Source organism: Apus apus, chromosome 2 (assembly GCF_020740795.1).
Source record: "Apus apus isolate bApuApu2 chromosome 2, bApuApu2.pri.cur, whole genome shotgun sequence".
Lineage (NCBI taxonomy): Eukaryota > Metazoa > Chordata > Aves > Apodiformes > Apodidae > Apus > Apus apus.
The window spans coordinates 16,914,414-16,936,159 of record NC_067283.1 but is presented as its reverse complement, the minus strand read 5'-3'; the positions used below and the strand labels follow the sequence as shown (position 1 = coordinate 16,936,159).

Here is a 21,746-nt window from a genome sequence, read left to right as displayed (position 1 = left end):
CACATTATGAACAAATGACATAAAAATTTCAGTTAAACACATAAAGGAGTTTTTTTAAAGTTGCAGAATGACTTTCAAAAACCACAAATGTGCAAAGGGAAATAGGATTTGCTGGATCAGATAAGATTATTAGTGTATCTGGTCAGGCACATTCAGTGTATAGCTTTTTAGAAAACAAAAATTAAAATGGGAGGAAGTGATGGTGTACAAAACTAATTTTGCAGTCCAATACTGAACCAGTTTTAAAGATATTTTAAGAAGAATCCTATAAAAAATCCCACTCAGAAGAAAACAATCTGGTCTTTTTATTTCCCTATTTTATTTTTTTTTCAATTATTATCAATAGATAAATTCTACTGCTCACACTAGTGTGAATACAATTTAGAACACTACCTGGGAGTGATCAAACCCTGCTTTGACTCTGAAGAGTTTCAAGCATTTGCCACCCAGATCAAAATATTGGTAAGGAAAATGCATGTGCTTGAGCAGGGAAGCAAATGCAGAAAAACCCAAAACATTTTCTTTATTTACAGCTATATGACTGAATACAAACAAGCTGCTTTTCACTACCCTTACCACAGACACAGAATATCTCAAACTCCAGGACCACTGAGAAGCTCACACTTTTATTCAGCAGTCATCAGTCTCCAAATTTACAAGCCTAACTCGGACAGTTATTACTGGGATGTACCTGCTTAAATCCCTTCCACAGATGGGAGAATGAACACTGCCCATGCCAATTTTCAGTCTGGATTGAATTTTTACAGCTGGGTCATAAATTAGTGAATTAAAAGGGTTCTAATGGAAACACAGATACAGCCCTAACTACAGCAACATGAAGAGCAGCACTGTAACACTGCGCAGGGGACAGTCTGCACTACAAGCAGAATCTACCAGGACATTACCCAAAGTTGTGTTATTCTCCCCAGCAGCTGAAGGAGGCTGGGACAGGCAGGAACCCCACGCCAGGTATAAAGTTTCAGTTCAGACATTTTTCCAGAAAGAAGTGAATTTTTTACAGGCTCCAATTCCTTTAAATTTACTGCCCCAGAATGTGACAAGTCCAGCCCTCGTCCCACTCCTGCCACCGCCTCGTCCTGCCTGCCCTGCCCGTCCTGCACCCCGAACCCTCCAGATCACACTTTGCAGCACACAGATCAGTGTGTTCAAAAGTGTCATCAAAGGCAGCAGTTACTCATGAAGGAGATGACATATTTCACACACAAAAGTAACTCACTGTTTCTAGTCCCTGTTACCTCTCTCTCTTCTCCATACAGGTGCCACAGGTCAATGTCTGAGTGCAGGGGGCAGAACCCTCTGAAGACCTAGGTGAGCCATCAGGTGATCTGCCTCCAGCCACACTTTGTGCTCAAAGCACTTTCCAATCAGTGATACTTAAATTTAAATGTGTGATTTCAAAGCTGCTCCTGGTGGGGTGACCACAGATCTCTCTGCATTTCTGTCTTTACAAACACTCTTGTGTTTTTCTCCTCTTTTTCTCCCTATCCTGTTTAAAATGGTATTTTTCACATTCATTGGCAAGACCATGTTTCACAAACATGTTCCGTGTTCATCCCCTCTTCAGCACAAACAGCTGATAACTGCATTGTGCTGCCAGGTTCCTTGAGTGGGACCAAGCAGAGCTGTGCACCCTAGTGTCTCCAGAAGCACACTGGGGAAAAGCCACAGCAGATCCCTTCCCTTCCCTTCCCTTCCCTTCCCTTCCCTTCCCTTCCCTTCCCTTCCCTTCCCTTCCCTTCCCTTCCCTTCCCTTCCCTTCCCTTCCCTTCCCTTCCCTTCCCTTCCCTCCTTCCCCCCTACCAGAGCTGCAGCACCCAGCGCTTCTGCCGCTCCACTCCAGCCGGTGCATTTCCCCATTACTCAACACCTTATCTCCTCCTGAACTCCCCCCCCTGCCCTCCTCCTCTGAGAAATGCTTCTTTTATCCCGTGCTGTGGCTGCAGCCAGCCGGCTGGTGCTCACAAGGCTGAGGATCCCTTGGAGCGGTGCAAAAGCCAGGCCAGCTGATGTGCTGCAAGGCAGCTGGGAAGCCTGATGTTTCTGATGTAAGAGATCTGCACGTAGATTTGGCTACTGGGGAAAATCCTGCTCAGGCAGCAGAAGGGGAGAAGGAATCACAGCCATTTCACTCAATCGGTTTTCCCAAGCTGTAGTTTCACACACTCTTTAAATACTCCTTAAATTAACTGCTAATTTTCTTACTAATTTGCCTACTATATTCATTACTAGCCATGCAGTCTACAGCTAAAATTGGAAAACAGTCTGATTTATGAGCATGTCCTTTTCCATGCACATAATTTCCTGAAACATTCACATTTGGACTGGCCCCAGGTTTTAAGACCAAGCATAATTCTGAAGACATTTTGAACAATGGGAAAATGGGGATAAATATTACTTTCTCTTTGAACACACACCTTCACTAAATGAATGAGTCCCGAGGCTTGCCAGGAAACAACCCTCACTAGGGCCTGGAGCACTGGCTAACGCTAAAGAGGAGTATTAAAATATATAGTTGTTAGCCACTGGTGACAGCACCATACATTTTTCCTGCTGTGTCTGGGAGAGGTCTTGGGCAAGCACAGGGGTCTGCTGCTTTTTTGGCCACTGCTGCAAATATTTGCATCGGGGAAATTTTAATGGTCTCAGAGAAACACAGGCCTGTTTTTTTTTGTCTCTCTGATTTTTTGGACAGATGTTGTCATCTTTTCCATTTCAAATAATTAACGCAAGAACATCTCATTTGCTGTGATGATAAAGCTGTCAGGAGTCCTGAGATGTGCTGCCCTGAAGCAAGCTGACTTGAAGAATATCCTCTGTGGCCAAACAAAATGCTCAAGGCGGTTTTTACTGAACTATGTGGAAAATTTGCCATAACATCCACAGAAGTAAAACCAGCAGCTGAGGTGCACGTACACCTCCTCTGCTCCGTGGGGTCTCCACAGAAATAATACCTGAATTATATGCATGAACATGCTGCTACTAGAAACACATCTGACCAGCACACAGCCCACATCTCCAAAAATCTTTAGTATTTTAGGTTTAAAAACAAACAAAACCCCAAAACATTCATAGCCATTTGCATGTGAAAACAAACAGATAAAACAAGGACACACTGTTTTCACCCAGCACCTGTGAGAAAACAGCTACTCTCATTTCCCAAAAACCATGATTAAAAGCAGGGACTGGAGAGAAACTGCTCAGAAAAGCTGACACTGCCAGAAGTGCTGCTTCCCTCCCAGTGGGGCTGGCTCCCAGCAAAGCTCCCCCCAGGCATTTAGGAGGGTGCCTAGGCTTTTGGGAAGGTGCTTTGCCCCCAGTATCATCAACGCACCCAGTTTGCCCAGCACTGTCCCCCATCTGAAACCTCTACTACCTTTCCACATAAAAGACTCTGTTTGCATGAAGCACCAGATTCATGTAGAAATAATCCTGACCCATTCCCCTTGCAGCTCAAATACTGAGAAACAAAGAAACTAATGGGAATTAGAAAGAAAAAAAACAGCTTATTTGATTTTCCCTGTTCAAACTGGAAGAAATGCAAAACATGAACAACCAACTTAACTAGCAGGGAGTGAGCAGGATCTTTAAAATTCTCAAGTTTGGGCTGTGACATCTGGTATATTAAACCTGACACTGTCCCTGTAGTAAAGCCATTTCCTTTTAATCTTTCTTTTTAAAAAAACAACAGAACAGCAAATTAAACACAATCCTCTCCTCAATACTCAATGCCATGCTATTTCAGTGTTGATGAATCAGGTCATGTAATAATAAAATTCCTGCAGAAATATGATCTTAACTGTGTAACCTTCAAATTGCAGTTATGCTGCTGTGTGCATTTAGTACTGTACTTGACATTCCCCTTTTCCATTTCACTTCTGGATGACATTAGGATCTGCAACAAGGCCCTCCTTCAGCTCTCCCAGGTTGCCATTTATTTTAAAGTATCCCCAAGGTCTCCAGCACCGTTTAGATCAAACTTGCAAAAGTCACTGGTAGTTGTGGGTTTTGTGGGTCCCTCGAGTTGTTTCTGAAAACAGGTTCCATTGTGTTCATATTATGCTTTTAAATTTTATAGCTCATTTTTAAATTACATGTTAATTTCTAAAAATGTTGAATTGCAAGGAAAAGTTGGCAAGGACCACACAAAATCGCAGCACTGTTCTGCAGCTTGTGTGTGTCTCTGTATAGTACTTATATGCACAGCTATACCCTTACATTTAAGTGCTCTGTGTGAATGTGGGCCTGAACCTGCAGTGTGCTGAGGGTCTCATCGGAGGTGCTCAGCATGCTGCAATAAACAACACAGGATCGTGCTTTATAAATCACAAACTTCACAGCATTCAAATGAAAGAAAGAAAGGCGAGAGGAAAGAAAAAGGCAGCAGTAATAAAAACATCAGAAACTGAACACACTCCTGAGTATAAATATCTAAAAATAGAGACCAAACATCTCCAAAAATCAACTATTCAAGAGGTCTTTTTAAAAGCCACACTCCTTCCCAGGTCTGAAAGTCTTTACTTTCCTCACTGTTTTTATTTGTTCTGGCCTTTTCTTCTGTGGTAACGCATTAAGTGAAATTAATGAAAATCTGCCTACAGAAAAAAAGTTAGAAAACTCTCTGTCCTGCCATTTCATATCTCTCTCATTTTCATTTTTGCTGTTGTTCACCAAACACAGCTCACCAGACAGCGATATCCCAGAAAGTTGGCATTTTTCATTTCCTTGCTTTATACGGACGCAGAACATTCTGTTCCGGCAGGTGGGAGCTGCCAGGACACTGGCAGAGCAGAGCAGCCTGCTCACTGATCAAGTCAGCATTTTAGTGATCCATGAACCAAAGACTGACCTTGCCACTTCAGATTTATATTCAGCCTCATCGCAAACGTTATCAGAACTTCTCCTGGTAGATCTCTGCAGCGCTTGTTGCAGTTGGACTGTTGTTTCTGCGTGTGTTTGTACACCAAATAGAGCTAGGCAAGCCTGGGTTTAGTTATTGCTGTCACACAGCGAGCCTGCTGTGAGTGACAGCACACCAAGGAGTGAATGAAAACTGCTTCTCCAACGTGGGTATTTTACTAAACAAAAACACAGAACCAAGCCTTTCAGTGGTCAGTTTCAGATGCATACTTCACCTTTATATATATATATATAAAAATATATATATATATATATATATATTTATAGATTATATCTGCACTCAGATCAATCCAAACTGACATTTTCTGCCTTAAGTGAACACATTCACATGTGTCACGTTATACCTGTAAGCAGATCAGCTTACAACAGAAACACTTGGCTGTGTGACATATCCAAGTGTGGCTGCACCCTTTCCAGACAGCTCCATCCTCCCTGCTCCACTGGGTCCCTACGCCAGACAGCCAGAGCAGGACAGAGCACTGCGGGCACTGCACCTGCCAAGGCCCCAGCTTGGTGTTTCCTGCTCCCCCCCTGGCTCTAAAGCCGCTTCCCAGGAGCTCACAATAACTGTGCAGAGCTAGAAAGTGAGGTTGCCCTCCCGAGGGTGCGTCACTGAGCCTGCCCTTGAGCTGCACACGGGATTTCCCAGCTGCACGAAGCTAGAGTAGCATATGGCCCAGTGTTAATAAGCATGTTAATGACTGAAACGGGAAACTCTACTACCCGTTTTCCTTATAAACTTTAACCTGTAATGTATTGGTTTTGTCCCTGGATGCTGTACTTGTACCCTGTCAATCTGGTGCGGGCTGCTGAGACACACGGGGCCACGCTGACCGTGGCACTGTGCGAGGGGAGTCACCCCAGACACGCTGGGGTACCTGAATTCAGGGTCTGGCCCACAATGTGAACCACACGTGGTGAGTAAGCTTCCCTCTCACAACATGCTACAAAAAGTTGCTTTTCCAGAGAAGCATTAATGACTTTGCTTCAACAGCAGTGACCGCCTGCTCTCAGGAGCACGGCAACTTTGCCAGAGCTTCCTCAAAAATAAAATGTCAATCAGTTTTCAATCTGTGCTTTTGGAAATACTATTCAAAGTGTCTTCATAAACTAAAACATCTAGTATGGACTTCATAATTATGCTTCAACCCCCTGGTGTTGAAAATTAGGTCTTTCACTCTAAAAATCGCAGCATGGAGCTCCTTATAAGTGGTGATATCTCATTTAAAAATACACTTGCTGCCTTCAGGAAGGAATGAGTGGTACATTCAGACATACTTTGGTATTTTGCTTAACCAAAATGGATTTCAGTTATTTTTAAGAAATATGGGTGTGCTACACAGCTGCACTGAAAACTGCCATCTCAGGTATTCAAATTACAGAGAAAAGACATAAAAAATTAAAATGTCCCCATTTATCTCTTCCTATCTAACAATCATTTGGATAATTTGATCTATTTGTAAATAGATTTCATGAATGGATGATAACCTGAAAATATCTGCGTGGTTTGTGAAAGGCTCAATTCCTGCATTTGTAATCATTAATGGGACTGTAATTTTGTAGCTGAAAAAAAGCCTGTTTGTACCTGTTATTTCCTGGATGCACACAGATACACAGGAGGCATACAACAAATAACACAGTGTGTGCACACAATCCTTTTTCTTTCTGTCAGCAGGCTACTGCTTGTCGCCTTTGGAAGTGTAAAAAGAATAAAATATATCCTGAGAGCTGCTGGTGTGTTCACATCAAAGGCCACAGCACTTCAAGATGTTAACAAAGATATTTAAGAACTGACTTAAATATTATCTCAAGAGAAGTTCCAGGAATGTCAGTTATGAACTTTAAGGACAAATATACTACATTTTAGTCATTCCATCCCATCTTGTGAACTCACACAGTTACAGTGTGTCTGTTTCAGCCTTCTCATTAAAAACTATATTTTTCAGTGCAGGCTGCAACTTGGCAGGAAGAACTTAATCCAGTAGCAAATTTATTACCATTTTTTAAAAGTCATTGTGTCCATTTTTAAATTATTGTATAAATGCACGGAAAAACATAAGTTTACATATCTGAGCTGCTGCATCTGTTCTTCAATAACTTTTCACTTAAAAATAAAACTTGGCAGACAATACGCCCCTAATACAGACCAAATGCATTTGGTATGCTAAAAAAAAAAAAAGCTAAATGGACAGTGAGAGTTAATTTTGAAACTTATTCATCATACATGCCCTATTCTTGCTCCCCGTGAGATACTGTTTCTCTATGGAGACCCCACTCCACCCTTGGCCACCCTGTGATAACCTACACACACTAACATCATCCTACCAGAGCACCTATCCTTCTGAAATCCTTGTGGCCCCTCCACAGGAACAAAAAAATCATATGAAAAGTGCCAGGAAAAAGAGGGCAAAGACTGGAGACCTGAGAGGCTGCAAAGGCAGGGGGCACCTGAACCTGCCTGCCAGGGAGGCCAAGGGGAACCAGGTACAGCATCTAAATCTATACTCACTTTAGGGCAAAGTCCTCCAGTACTTTTAATCAGTTTTCATCCACTCCAAAACCGATGCTCCCTGCAGGGTGGTTCCTGGCTGAATAACCCCCCAGTGAGGGCCCTGGGACAATGTTTCTGCAATGGGTGGAAACCCGGAGACGCTGGCAGAGACCTCCTAGCTTGGGATGCATTTTTTTTTAAGACAAGGGGACAGTCTTTGCCTTACGTCCCAAAAAAAATACATAACAAGTTTCACAAGAGGAGCCTTCCAACACTCCCTGCCCCACAGGGACCTGATCAAGTCCTGATCTTATCCTGATTTACAGCCATTTACTGGCATGAACCAGACAGTCCTATGTGCCTCCTTCTGACTGGTAGCACAGCAGATGAAATAAATCATGCTTCTATCTTCTTATTTATAAGATTAAAATAATGCATTATGTGTAAGCCTTCAAAAATATTTAGACAAGATATTTAATGGCCACATCTGTGGCCCCTAATTTCACTGCACTAAGTCTGGAGAGCGATGCAGAAACTGTTCTAAACTAATCCATGTATTCCAAAAGGATGCATGAGTGCCCAAGGGCCACGTACTGGAGAAGGCACTCCGAGGACTCTGCACAGCAGGGGAAGATGTTCATGTGCACTCCACTGCAGGGCATATGGTTCATGTAAGTGTCATGAACAGCCACCTTGAAAACTGAAAGCCTTCCTCTTCCTTCCAGCTGGGCCCATTGAGTACTTGAAGCCTCCTCTAGTCCTCCCTCACTGTAAAAGAATGCTTAAGAGTTTTCTCATTCTTTAGGCTTGTCTTAGTACTCACAAAAACTCTGTAGGTGTAATTTCAAAAGTCAGCCCCATAGCTCTATTCAAAAAGCAAAGTGGCTTCTTTAGAGGTCAGTAACAATATTTAACTTCAATACTACTGATAGAGCTTCTCCAGTGAACAAGAGGATGAGAGGAAGGCCAGGAGTGATCTACTCCCATACAAGAGGATGGACAGGAGTTATCCATCTTCAGATGAGAGGATGGACAGGAACAGACACAATCAGATGACACTCATTCCAGGTGACACCATCCACCAAAGCCGGCTGTTTTAGAAATGATGCAGAAAGAATCCCTTACCTGTCCGGTAGACAAAATTGCCTTCTGTCTCTGATGATGATGGAGACACCAATTCCTCCTCAAATTCATTGGAACTAAATGAACCAGAGTGATTCCTTTGCCTTGTTTTTTCCATCATGGCTGCATTAGTAGCCATGACGTGTCTCAATGAGTCATTTAGGTAACGATTCAATAAGCTGCTTTTGTATTTGGGGGGTGACACGTAATCCTCATTGGCACTTGTTTCTGGTCTCACTCCTGGTTTTATTACTGAACTTTCAGTTTTAATCACAGTGTGATGAACTGGTTTGTTATATACCCCTTCATTCAAATGGTTTCTTGGAGGATTTTCTCCATCTGAAAACAAAGGAAGACAGACACCATAATGCATCAAACACGTAATATTTAACAAGGCTTCCTCTACACGTTTAAAATTGCTATAGATATAACTAAAGGTAGACAAATAATTTTAGACTTCAGCACTAGACAATCATTTTAATTTTCTTCTGTTCACATGTTGTTCACAGTAGTTCCCAGGGTTCTCAGATGTTCCAGCTATTCCAAATCAATTAGCTGTAGAAAACAGTGTCTGGGTCTAATTTGTTCAGGAGCAATACAAAGCAGGTAGAAAAAAACCTGAGAAGTGCCCTAAATCAGTTCCAGACGTTTAAAAATCTGGGTGAATAAGCTGAATTCTTCCTACCATAACTTGAAATTTGCTTCTCCTGAGTACTATTGATGTCAGCTTTTGGGACAACACTATTACACAGTTATGCGTATTTGCTTAAAGTGTTCTCTCTTAATTGTCCTGCAGCCAATCTTTCAAAGGGAAGTGCAAAACAAAGTAATGGGTGTACAAACTGAAATTGGAACAAAGAGAATTGAAACTGAATACAAATTAAAACACAGTCTTCTGAAAATTCACCTACACATTTCTGACAATGTTCTGCATTAATTATGTCTGCGGGTGCTTTTTTCAGACAGTGCACCTCTTTGTCACAACTGACTGACAAAGCACCCACAGACATAATACAAATGTTCTATTAAAAATATAGGGCACCATTAAAAAAATTCCTACATCTGTTAATTTTGGATAAGAAAGAGGATTTCAGTGTACCTTTTAAGGAAAATATTTTCTGGTAAAATACATAAAATAAATACAGTAAAATCCAGTTTAGCATATAAAAAGCCCCACTGAAGTTAACCAGATTCTGGTGTTAACCAGATTCTCTTTTTAATGATGTGATATTGCCATAGTTCTTCCATCAAGGAACGGTCAAAAGATTTCTCACTTCCTTAAACCATCAAATGTAATTTTTTTTTTTCCTTTAATGTAGATTAAACCAACAGGCTTGTAGAATCTAAGGAACTAACAATTATTCTTCCAGTAACAGTGCTATATGAAACAGGCAAATAACATTCAAGCAGACTGACACCCTGATTAACCTACACAAACACACTCTGCAAAGCTGCATTGTAGTGGGAGCAAAAACTGGCACCTAATTAACAAAAAGTAAAGGCAGATCGAGTGAGGGCGTTTTGTGAGAAATCAGAGCTAACTAAGGGTACCTAATATATTCTGATCCTATTTTAATTGTTTTAAAATGGTTAAAAAGAGCACCAACCAACCTTCAGAGCATGAGTCATCACTGCTCACACTGAGCCGTTCAGCATTTCCTTGAACATATTTGTTGTACAGTTTTATTCGTAAAGCCCAGCTAAGATCTGGTTGCCTGACAGTATTCTTCAGGCGACGTCTTGCATTGGCAAACCAGTTTGATACCTGCATGCAAATGAATGCATTAGTTTATCTTGAAAACAATGCAAATAAACAAACAGAACCCATGGAATTTTCATTAGTTTCATGTACGCTCTAAGGAAATAGAAAACAAGGGAGACATGAACAGGAGTCCAAGAATCTATCACTGAGCAGAGTAGGAGCCTCAAACAAGAAGGCAGGTCCAGGCTTTCCACCATTCCCAAGTGTTAGCAAACCCTTACAATTAACAAGATTGTAATTAAAGTGTCCCAAAATAGTAATATTTTTATTAATTTTTTAATTTTTTTTTTTTTAGATGATGCCCTGAACTTTCAATACAAACCTTTGATATATTACTAACATCCTAAATTAAAACAGATGACTAATGTTTGGTCATTTGCCTTTGACACTTCTGTAGGCTACAATAAGGCTGCTGAACAGAAAAACCTGTTCCGAATTTGGCTATATAAAAGCCCAAATTCTCCCTTCTGCCTTATCAGTACTCTAACAGCTAGTGGCTCTCAGGAAAGTCTTACAGAGAATGTAACCTGCTTTGAGTCACTGCAGAAATCAACTAATGCCCCTACAGAACATTTTATGAATGCTTTTATGAACTCTTTTTGTTACGGAAACTCTAAAAACCAGTGAAGATGCAGATTTCTCCCACAGCGTCTATTGAACAAGAGACTGGCTTGTGTTCCCTCTCAGCTGCAGAGCATTTACTGGAGTTTGACACTGCAAAATGAATACACTTCAGTATCTTTCTAGCATACGCAGTCACCACAAAGTCAGGCTCAAACACAAGGACTTTACAGTGCTTTAAGTACCAAAGGAGCAATAGTACCCTATATAGTCTTCTGTGCCAGCAGTGGTAATCACACCATCAAACAGGATGCATGTACTTGCAGTGACTTTGCATGAATGCATACCTGAGAAAATGCTGGTCTTGATTCTACTGTACATTAAAAATAGATAAAATTGGAAATACTGATACTGACAGAGTGACCTTACCATTGCCTTACTATGAGCCACAGCAGCGGCAAGCTACCTACACTCTATTTAATGATAAATCAGAATTTAAAAATTCTATTTATTCCTTGCAGGAATAAGTGTATTTTGACATGACCTCTGCAAGAAGAAGACAGAGCAGCATTACTTGCAAAGAAGAATGTAAAGAATGTCAGGAGAGCCTATAACCCTACACACATCTTTTTTTGCTGTGAAAGTGTTCACAGAATTCAAGACAACTGAAGTCATATTCTGACGTGGGAATGATCATAACATCGAATTTACATTAACCCACAAAGCAAGTCAACACATTTTACCAATACGTGCTACCTTACCTACTAGAGGGCCAAACTGTAGACCTCACTATTGGATTTTGGCCCTAGTTTTGTCATCTGTCTGTTGTAGCTAAGGTTGTATAAATCGCACAGAAATATTTTACTGATTATTCTGAATCTATAATCTCTTTTAGGGCAATTAAAAATAAATAAATCTAACTGCTTAAAGGAAAAACAAAACTTCACTTCAGACTTAGAACTTAGTAGCGGTGCTTTAAGCGTGTCACTTTGATTTTACTTAAAATCATGTTTGTGTGAAACAGAGTTCCACCAAAAATACAGCAAGCCCTGGATCAGTGCTCGGATGCCAAACACGTAACTATACAAATCACATAGTTTACTATGATGGGTTAGAAGACAAAAACTGTAGCTGGAAGAGAAAAGTAAGTAATTTTCATTCTCTTCCAAGGCTACTTGTTTACATTCATCATATTGACACAGCGATTGTTACAGTAAACCAGAAAGGGTGGGCTGGAATCCATCCACTTTCTAACACCCTTAACAAACTCACTACAGACTGCTGAGCTGAAGCAGCAGTCACCTGGCTGCTGCATGATTTAGTGTAACTCTAAAATCAAGTATGTAACAATAGAGATGGATCAATCCAGGGTGCCACTGAATATTATAACAGTTACTGCAGCAACTTACAAAACTGACAGCTTTCCAACATCTCACTAGAAAGAGGTTAATTATGCTCCATTTCATTACATATTGAAATATTTCATCAGTGAAGTGCCATGTACAGAAAAGAAAGATAGTGTAGTATTAGTGTGACTCATACATAAAAGCAATTAAATTTAGCAGGAGTGATTTTTGCATGGTACTCTTGGTTTATTTTGGGCTCATTCTCCCCATGCCAACACTTTGCTTTCTGCATATCAATATGAAAAGATGAGTCATATTTTAAGTCTTCTGCTATGAGAGGAGGAAATAGTAGTATTTGATCATTATGAAAGAACCTGAAGTCAGCATTTACAAGAGGATCTTTCAGCTAAAAGCAAAAAGCAACAAACTCACTCCAGAAAATCTTATCCCAAATGCAATTACAATCAGGCCTGTTAAAGCTGAAAGCAAGTCCATTTAAGAGATTTATTTTTTTTTTGGCTAGATCAATGGTGTGGTGTCTCTGGGTGCTCTCCTGCTCTTGGGCACTGGTGTACGTTGCTGGAAAATCTTTATCTCTAAGATATCAAAAGATTCAACCTCTCTCCCACTCTTCAGTCCTGGACAGCCTCCAGCTGTCTGCACAGGAAGAGGCTGCAGGGCCACAGGCTGCACCTCACAGCAAGCTCACCCTCAGCTCCAGCCACAGCCTGTATTATTGCAGGCTGTTCCTGCCTCCTTTACAGACAGGAACAAAACTTTACAGTTTTGTCACTAATTTCATCCAGCTCCAAATGTTACCTTGTGTACCCATGCAGTCTTAAAAAAGCTTGCATGCCTACTGCTTCAGGTCCCACTCACTGAGAGTGCCTGTTTGCACCACACTTACTTAAGCTACTACAAAAAGAAACCTAAGCTGCCAAAAACCATCCAACCTTTACCATGGTCTCAAGTTACACTACTGTGACCATCAAAAATAATTTAAAAACCCAAAACAATTATTTACAAACAAGCCAGTAGGAAAACTTTTGTCTCAGAAACCTGTCAAAGAACCAAGTGGCCTGAAGAAATGCATGATGATACTCACTATTCCTGTAAATAAACAATCATATTGTTCTTCAAGAGGTGAAAAGATAAAACTCAAGGAGAATGATAATGGATGTGCTTTCCAGCATTCATATTTTACAGCAGCTCAGTAATTCCCAAAGAGCATCAGGTACTTATATGAACATCATGAAATACTGACCCTCTGGCTTTAGTTCTGAAGAGACTCTTCAATCTTATTGCAATTTGTTCTGTTTCACTGCTTAAGAGTGGTCAAAGTTTCAAAAAGGGAAAAGAAATCAAGCCATTCTCTTCCTCCAGTAATCCAGATATGCCTTTATGAATCTGAATAGTATTCAATCCATAGCAGCACATGACCAATATATTAATTCTAGTATTGCAAAAACTTCTCGTCAACAATATGGACACTTATCTTTCTTTCTGGAAGAAGTACCCACCCATTTTTCTTTTTTATTTCACAAGAACATCAAAACCAAAATTTAAAATAAAATAAACCAAATACTGTGGTAATAATTCAAATGAAAATGTAGCATATTAATAGCACATTAATAGGACAAATTATGGGGTTCTGAATTGGAATCTAATTGGAGTAAAACATAAAATGCCTTTTCAAACTATATTGCTTTCTTGGTTTCCTGCTTTGGCAGTTGAGGAAATAGAGAACTTTGGACTGTTGGACTGAAAGCTGCAATAACATTTGGCTTGAGAGCTCCTGAAGACCTTGTTGGCCTCCTCAGAAACAAGGCATCCCAGAATTTGCCCCAAGTTTTGCTACTACTTATTAAGAATCAAGATGATTTATGATTCCTGCAAAATTCTAGCTCCTTGAAAGAGTTTGGCTTCCCTTCTGCAGCGGTGTCAGACATGCAGCTGGAACAGCCCCCTTGCTGTCCCACTGCACCCAGGAACTGAGGGTTAAACCACAGTATTAGCAAAGCTCAAAAAAAATATTTTAAAATCAGCCAAGTGGGTGAGACAAAACTAATGAAAATAAAGTTATGGAAGATCTGTCATGCAGATACTGTCCTAACAGCAAGTGTAGAAAACAGAGCTGGATGTTGGCCTCCTCGCAGAAGGATTGATTCTATCTATGCCACAGTCCTGCAAAAGCTCCTTGGGATAGATGGTACATACTGGAATAGAGCTTATTAGATTGAAGAAAAGCACATGGAGAAGAGTTACAGCTATATTATCAATACAACTGTGACCCACATAATCTCCCTGGCAGCTGCCGAAAACCTCTTCCTAGGATGTCAGTCAGGTGAAAAAACAAAACACCAGCTCTTCATTCCCTAAACAGCATTTTGGCAGAAATCCAAAGGTTCAACAATATCTTCTGTCTTCCCTAGGCCTTCTGCTTTCTCTTCTGCTTACAACAAGGCATCAGCACATGAGAGATGCTGGGAAGAGGTAACAGCTGTCAGCAAACAACAACCTCCACCGGAGTGGAAAGCTGTGGGGCCAAGTGTATGTTTCCACCAAGAGCAAAAACCATGGGACAGCACTGAGAAATGGGGGAAGAGTATGAAATAGGAGACAAGTCAGTGAATGTCAAAGTGTGTAATGCCAAGAAAACATCATACACTGATTCCTGCCTCTCCAGTGATGTCTGGTGTTCCTAGATTAGAAAAGCAATCACAGGAGACCCTGGTTGATGCTTTTGTGAAGTGCCCCTCCTGGGACAGAAGCAAAGCTTTCCAACAGATACCAAAGCCCAGTCCTGAGCCTGCTCTTGGTTGTACCACTCAGCCAAAAGCACACAGCCTTTGGGGAGGCTATTTCAGATGCGCCCAGTGTGACTGTGATCACAGCCTGGTGCTTTCCCTCTCACACTCAGAGAACAAGAATTTTGATCTCGATTACAGTCTTGTTCTTTCTGGGCATCGGAAAATTAGATGTGGGACGTGTGTTGTTTTGTTCTTCCAGGCTCAGGAATAACTGCTGATGCCAGACATATGTATTTACCTCTCATACAGATGCTATCATATTCCTCGATTAAAAGAGCACTGCACCCAAATGATGGAAGAAACATCTGGGGGTTCTTTTTGATGGTGTGCTTCTGTAAATGAAGATAGATGTGCTGGTGTGCACACCTCTTTCAGATATTACAGTTCAAAGAAATAAGGCTGGTCAAATTCAGCTTCAGCGTAAACCCACTGGAGTCATGTGAATCTAACAGAGATAAATGTAGCTCTTCACATTTCTTTCTGATTTTATTCTACACCTTACGGAGATCACAAAACACCACGGAGTAGTGGCCATGGCTCGCTTGATGCTTTTATAGAGGCTAACACAGCATATCCCCAACAGGATTTATCACAGCTGCCACAAGAGAAATACTGCAGAAACCCACAAGTTGTTTTTTTTTCCTTGCCTGTTATAAAAGAATGGGAGAAGAACTCCACAAGATGTCATTAATGATAAAGTCTCCCAACATGTATTCTGGATGTATGTTTTAAATCTCATGCAAAACTAAGAATATTCTAAAAACAATAATCCAGTAAACCACTCCTGTTGAATCATGGCATGGAATGGATTCTGTTCACCTAACCATATTTTTTAAAGTCTGAGTAAACCTTTCATGTACATTTTTTAAAAGCAAGAAAAGTTGTTCTAATTATATTTTCCAGCTATAACTGGCATTTTCTGAGACATTAGTATTATTTTTGTCAAAGCTATGGTGTTTTTTCTAGTGCAATAGTTTCAGAGTGAGGTTCTCAAGTGTAAAAATTTCCCATTTTGCTGTTACTAAGACTGAGATTCATAGCACTGGCTTTTTTGAAGGAGCACTCAAAACAATAAAGCTGAATTACCACCTTATTTTTCTAATACTTCATGTTATTTTGGTATTTTCATGTCCTTTGCAAAGTGACACATAATGTGTTAGGCAGAGAGCTGAGGACCCAATTCTGTAAAGCACATGTGTTTCATTTTATGCACCTAGCAGTAGCTCCCAGTAAGGAAATTAGATTATTCACAATGCATAAATCTTTGCAGCATCCAGACCTGAGATAGCATCACTCAGCAACCGATAGCATTTAACCACATATTTCAATAGACTTCCAGATGGCAAAGAGAACAGAGAAGATTTATAAACATTTGCAGCCAACTCTACACCTCTCACCACGACACAGCTGCCAGTCATTTCAGTGGAGTTTCACCTGAGAGCAAAACAATTACTCCCCGTGTCTAATTGCACTATAATGATAATTTCTGTAAGACTGGGGAGCACAGTCGCGGCACGCTGGGCCACTGCAGACAGTGTGCACGGCAAGACACGTGCACCAGGCGGTGATTACTATCAGAACAATGTAACTGTTACCATTCTGAAAAGGGAAAAGCACACTCTGCAACTTAAACAATTTCCATTCTGTGCTGAAATTTCCCATTACTGAATTATTATTATTATTTTTACCTAAAGATTTGTTAAGACTTAGCAAAAATATTTCCACTGTATTTATAAACAAGATTAAAGAATGAGGGCATCTTTTCCTAGGGGAGACAGCAGACACCTTCTGCCGATTGCCTTTAGCACGTTCCCGGCCAGGACATCCCAGACACGGGAATTCCTGTTTGGGGGATACGGTCCTGCTGGAAGGGGATCCCTGAGAAGGGCGGAGGGAAGGATGCGCAGGGTACGGCTGCCCTTGCTGGCTGCAATGATGCCCCCCCGATGCCCAGCGCTGCCTCTTGCTCAGCTCACAGAGGGGCTTTAGCTAACAATGTTCCTTGCCCCTCCCGTCCACGAAACGCCCCAGAACAGTCGCCGGAGGTCGGGGTAGAGGGGGGTCTCTTACCTGTACCAGGGTCATCTGGGAGCCGAGGGCAAGCAGGATCTTCTCGGTCTTGGTGGGGTAGGGGTTGTCGCGGTGCTTGTAGAGCCACTGCTTGAGCGGCCGCGCCATGTCCTGCAGCGCTTGCCGCTTGTGCCGCACCTTCCCGCCGTTCTGCCGCGCCCTGCCGCGGAGAAGGGGCGCTGAGGGCCGCGGCTGGAGCGGCGGGCACCTGCCCGGCCCCCGCCCCCGGCCCCGGCGCCGAGCTCGCCTGCGGGGCCTCCGCCGCGTGTGCGGGAGCCGCGCAGCGATGCGCACCCGCCCGCGGAGGGACCTGTTGGCGGGGAGCTGCTCAGGGGGGCTGCCCCAGCCCCGGGGTCCGCCCTGCCCGGGTCTGTCCCTGCCCGAAGGGGTGAGCCCTGCCCGGCGGGAGCTGAGCCCCGTCCCCGCGGGGTGTTCGGGCACTTTCCAAGGCCGCCGCTCTCGCCCCGTGCCGGCTGCCTAGGACGGGGCGATTCCCGCAGCTCCCCCAGACTCGCTTCTGGAGGCTCTGGGGGAGCGGACCCAGCGCGGAGGGCTCGGGGCAGGCATCGCCCGCCGGGCTTCTGTCCGCGATGATGTTACGGACCGCGGGGAGTTCAGCAGGGTCTGGGTGTCCCGATGCTTTCGGTGCTCGGCATTTGCCAGGCGTGTAGTTGGTCTGTTTAACAGAGGGGCTTTCCAGAGGAGACGGGGCCCGCCTCGCACAGCCCCGGCCGTGCACCCCGCTGCGGTGAGGGCTGCCCCTGGGGCCAACCCAACCTGACCCCCCGCCCGCATTTATTTGCCAGTATTATACAGGGATACCGGCGGAATCGGGCACCTCCCGGGTCACTTCGCTGCGAGGAGCCGGCGGCGAGCAGCGCTCCCGAGGGAGCCGGCGTGACGCTCTCGACGCCCCGACAGCCCCACGCCTGCCGGGGGAAAAAGGTGAACCGGGAGGGCATCAAACGCAACACCCGGAAAAAAGGGGAAAAAATAAAAATAAAGGGTTTGTTTGTTAAAAAACAATATAAAAGTGAATGAAAAATCCGGGGGAATCAGAAGGAAAAACCCCAGACCAGGGCTGGGGCCGCCGGCGGGCAGAGCTGCCCGGGGCCGTGCGGAGGTTCCCGGCGGCGGCGGCAGGGGGCGCCACAGGGCCGGGCCGTTCCCAGCAGGGGCTGGCGGTGCCGACCCGGGCTGTGATGTGCCGGGACCCGCCGTGCCGAGCCGGGCCGGGCCGGGCCCAGCTGAGCCGTGTCGGGCCGGGCCGAGCCAGGCCGAGCGACCGCGGGCGCTCCTTCCTCCTGCAGTGCTCCCTCGGCAATCCAGCTCTGCCGCGATCGGCTGCTAATAACATTTCTGTGAAACATAACCTGCGTCCTACCAACCAGCACCGCCGTTAAAAGTACGAGCTGATGCAATCATTAAGGTGGAAATTCGGCAGTAAAGACAGCTCATCGGGATTTCTCGGTTTCGGAGTCTCCTGGCTGTGCTACTTAGCCTTTACTTTGCAAAGCTAACCCGAAATGTCTGGTCTGAGCTCGCCAGTTCAACCCTTCGAGCTCCGGAGCTAACACGTCCTCTCATCACCTCCTATTTCACCTGTTCCAGTACAAAAATCATCAGCCGCAGACAGCTCAGCTTCAGCTGCCTTTTCAGCAAAGCCTATCCTAACATCACCCTGCCCAGCCCATGACTGGCTAGTCCATTTTAAATCCCATCGCAGGGAATACACCGACAACGCAGCTCTTTCCCGTCCGCTAGCTCAGCGGGCTGCAAACCAGCCGGGACTGCGAACAAGTGCTGGGACCGCGCCGTGCCCGCTCGGCCCAGCCCCGCCGGACACCGTCTGCCCCCGCATCCCCGGCGGGGACGGCCCCGCGGCCGCCCAGTCCTGCAGGTTTCACGCGTTCCGCCGCACCTCTGTTTTAGGGGCTTTAATTACATGAAGCGCCCGGCGAAACCGGACGAGCCTCCCAGTTTGTTTTTGTTTGGAGGCAGAGAGGGGGAGGTCAAACACGGCAGGACAGGACAGCTCTGTCTGACACATTCCAGCCAAATCGGACGCCTCTGCATCACCTATTACCTAAATCTCCCACCGTAGCTGTGGAATGAGTAGACCGGGGCCGTGGGGGAGGACCCGTGTAGAAACCCATCTCGCAACCCCAACCCAGCCCCGCGGCGGCCGGGAGCACCGACAGGGGCACGCAGGGCAGCCCCGCGGGGCCGGTGCGAGGCGCGGAGACGAGCGCACGGCATACCCCGTTCGCCGGTTCCGCAGGCTGAGGCTCTCCTTGATGGACGGGCTGTCAGGGAGCAGCACCTCGGCATGGTGTGGCCCCTCCACCACCCCCATGTAGGGCCGACCGCTTCGCTCCCGCTCCTTGGCGTCCTCCTCGAAAAGCACCTGGCCGCTGAGCTTGCTGAAGACGATGGTGTTCATGGCGGGGGGCTGGGGGCCGCCGTCGGGCTGGCCGCCGGCTCCGAGGTGCGGGGGCTCGCTCTGCGCTGCGGGGAGGCGGCAGCGGTCACCGGGCAGCCGCGACGAACCGCCGAGACCCGCCCGCCGCGGCCGGCGGGGGGGCAGCGCGGAGGCACCGGGCGCCGCCTGCCCACCCACGGGGGGGCTGCCCGCCCCTCCCACAGCCCGGCCCGCTCCCACGACCCCCCCACCCGAGCCCGGTTCGCTCCCGCGGCCCGGCCCGCTCCCACGGCTCGGCCCGCTCCCCGCTCGCACCTCGCCGCCAGCCTCCGCCGCTCTCCTCGCTCCGTGTCGCAATAGTTCAGAGCGCGCGTTTTCTGTTGGGTTGGTGTTTCTCTCTCGCTTGCTTTCGCCCTCTCTCTCTCTCTTTCTCTCTCTCTCTCTCTCTTCTTCTTTTTTTTTTTCTTTTTTCTTTTTTTTTTCCCCTTTCCCCTCCCCCGGAATGATTTTCACTTTCCCCCTCCCCAAACGGGGAGGGAAACAAATTGTTTTTAACGACCACCAAATGCGCAGAGCCGGCGCCCGGAGGCACAGATGCCGTGCAGCCACTTTCACTGTCGGGACCACCGCTCCCCATCCCCCTCGGGGGGAGACTGGGGGGCACACCGCCAACGAGGGGACCCCGGCAGCCCCGGCAAGGGCACGGCCCCGCCCGGGCAGCGCGGCGTCGGGAGGCGGTGCGTGGAAAGGCGGTAGAAGCCAGGCGAAGGGACGGCAGTGCACGGCTGGGCAGTCCCCGGTGTGCACGGGGGGGTGTCCCCCGGGTAAGGCAGCTGAGGACACCGGCTGGGGTCACGCTGCCCGAGGGAGAGACACTCTAAGGGGCGCTGGGCGCAGGCGGAGCGGCGGTGGCCGCGCTGGTACCGCAGCCTTGCGCCGATCACTAACGTAGGCATTTAATGAAGCCGGACCAGGAAACATCTCCCCCCAGCATTCTCCGTCTCCTCTCGCCCCCTCCTCCCCCTCTCCTTACAAGGCTTATAAATTACACCGCAGCCTAAGCCGGGAGACATCCTGTTCTTTTTAGCATCCCCGGCGCGGCCGGCGCGCTCCCGCGGAGAAGCGATGCTCGCTCGCCGGCGAGGTCTGCGGGTGCTCCGGCCCCCCCGGCTCCTCCGGCCCTGCCGCTCCACACCCGCACCACCCGCCGCTCGGCCCCGCCGGGCTTAACATTTGGGTTACTGTGCGCAGAAACGAAGAAGATGGCCACAGTCAATATTTACAAGGATGTAATTCAGACGTTATTTGACCGCCGCGGGTGAACGGGGAGCAGCTGCCTGCGCCCGCCGGCCCGGCGGGACGTGCGAGGCGCGGATCCCCCGTGTGCGCACCCCAACCCTCCGCGGCACCTCGCTTACCCATGGGCTCCCTGTCCCCAGCCTTGTCCCCGCAAGCCTGGCTCCAAAAGACCTGAGGCTGCATAGGCGCACCCATGTTTACCCCTTCCCCTCTTTGAGACTCCGGCCTCGTCCCCTCCCGTCCTGCCGGGCCGCAGAGGCCACTACGGAGGGGCTACGCTGTTCTCCGCGGCGGCTGGAGTGGCGAGGAGGGGCGGGCTGGGGGTCGCCGCCTCTCCGGCCCCGGATCCCGGGCGGGGGCAGGTACGTGGTGCGGGCGCGGCCGCTCCGCTCCGCGGCGGAGCACAGCCCGGACGGCGGCTGCTGCCCCGGGCACCCCCGCCCGCCGCGTCCCCCTTCCCGGTTCTGCCGCACTGTGGGGTGCTTCTGTCACCCATCCCCATCCTTCCGTCACGGGCGCCTGACGTCACGGGAGCGCTCTGCGACGTCACACAGCCACATGCGCTGGGGAAGGCGCTCTCCAGAAGACGGGCACTCTGGCCTCGGGGTTCACAGACCCGAATGTGATTTATCCGGTTGCTGAAGGGAACCAGGAGGGAGGTCGGGGTAGGGCAATGCACTGAAGATGCCCCATCACTCCAGGGGAATAACCACGATCCCCACAAACAACTTGCTGCCAGTTCACGGGCAAGAAAACAAAGGCTAGAAACGGGCATAAATGACCACGGCAGCACTTGTGTGCAGTCCAGGCACCCTACACTTCTACAGGCCTCTGGGTACAGCCCTGTTCGAGGCTCCCCCACATCACATGCCCTGGCCCAAGCACTCAGAAACAGCTGGGGGGGAGGGGGCATAGTGGGATGAAT

At 46.5% G+C, this 21,746-nt stretch overlaps 1 protein-coding gene across 2 annotated transcripts in view; it reads right to left on the bottom strand.

Moving 5' to 3' along the window:
• The window catches only part of MKX (mohawk homeobox), a 47,287-nt gene extending 27,697 nt beyond the window's left edge, over positions 1-19,590 (bottom strand). For both annotated transcript variants that reach the window (XM_051612190.1, XM_051612191.1), the window contains exons 1-4: positions 19,362-19,590; positions 17,101-17,260; positions 10,163-10,316; positions 8,555-8,890 (exon numbers count right to left, since the gene is read on the bottom strand). In XM_051612190.1, the coding sequence (XP_051468150.1) occupies positions 8,555-8,890; positions 10,163-10,316; positions 17,101-17,260; positions 19,362-19,543 (832 nt within the window). In that variant the 5' untranslated portion in view covers positions 19,544-19,590. The remainder of the gene's footprint in view (positions 1-8,554; positions 8,891-10,162; positions 10,317-17,100; positions 17,261-19,361) is intronic.
• Positions 19,591-21,746: the final 2,156 nt, after the last annotated feature.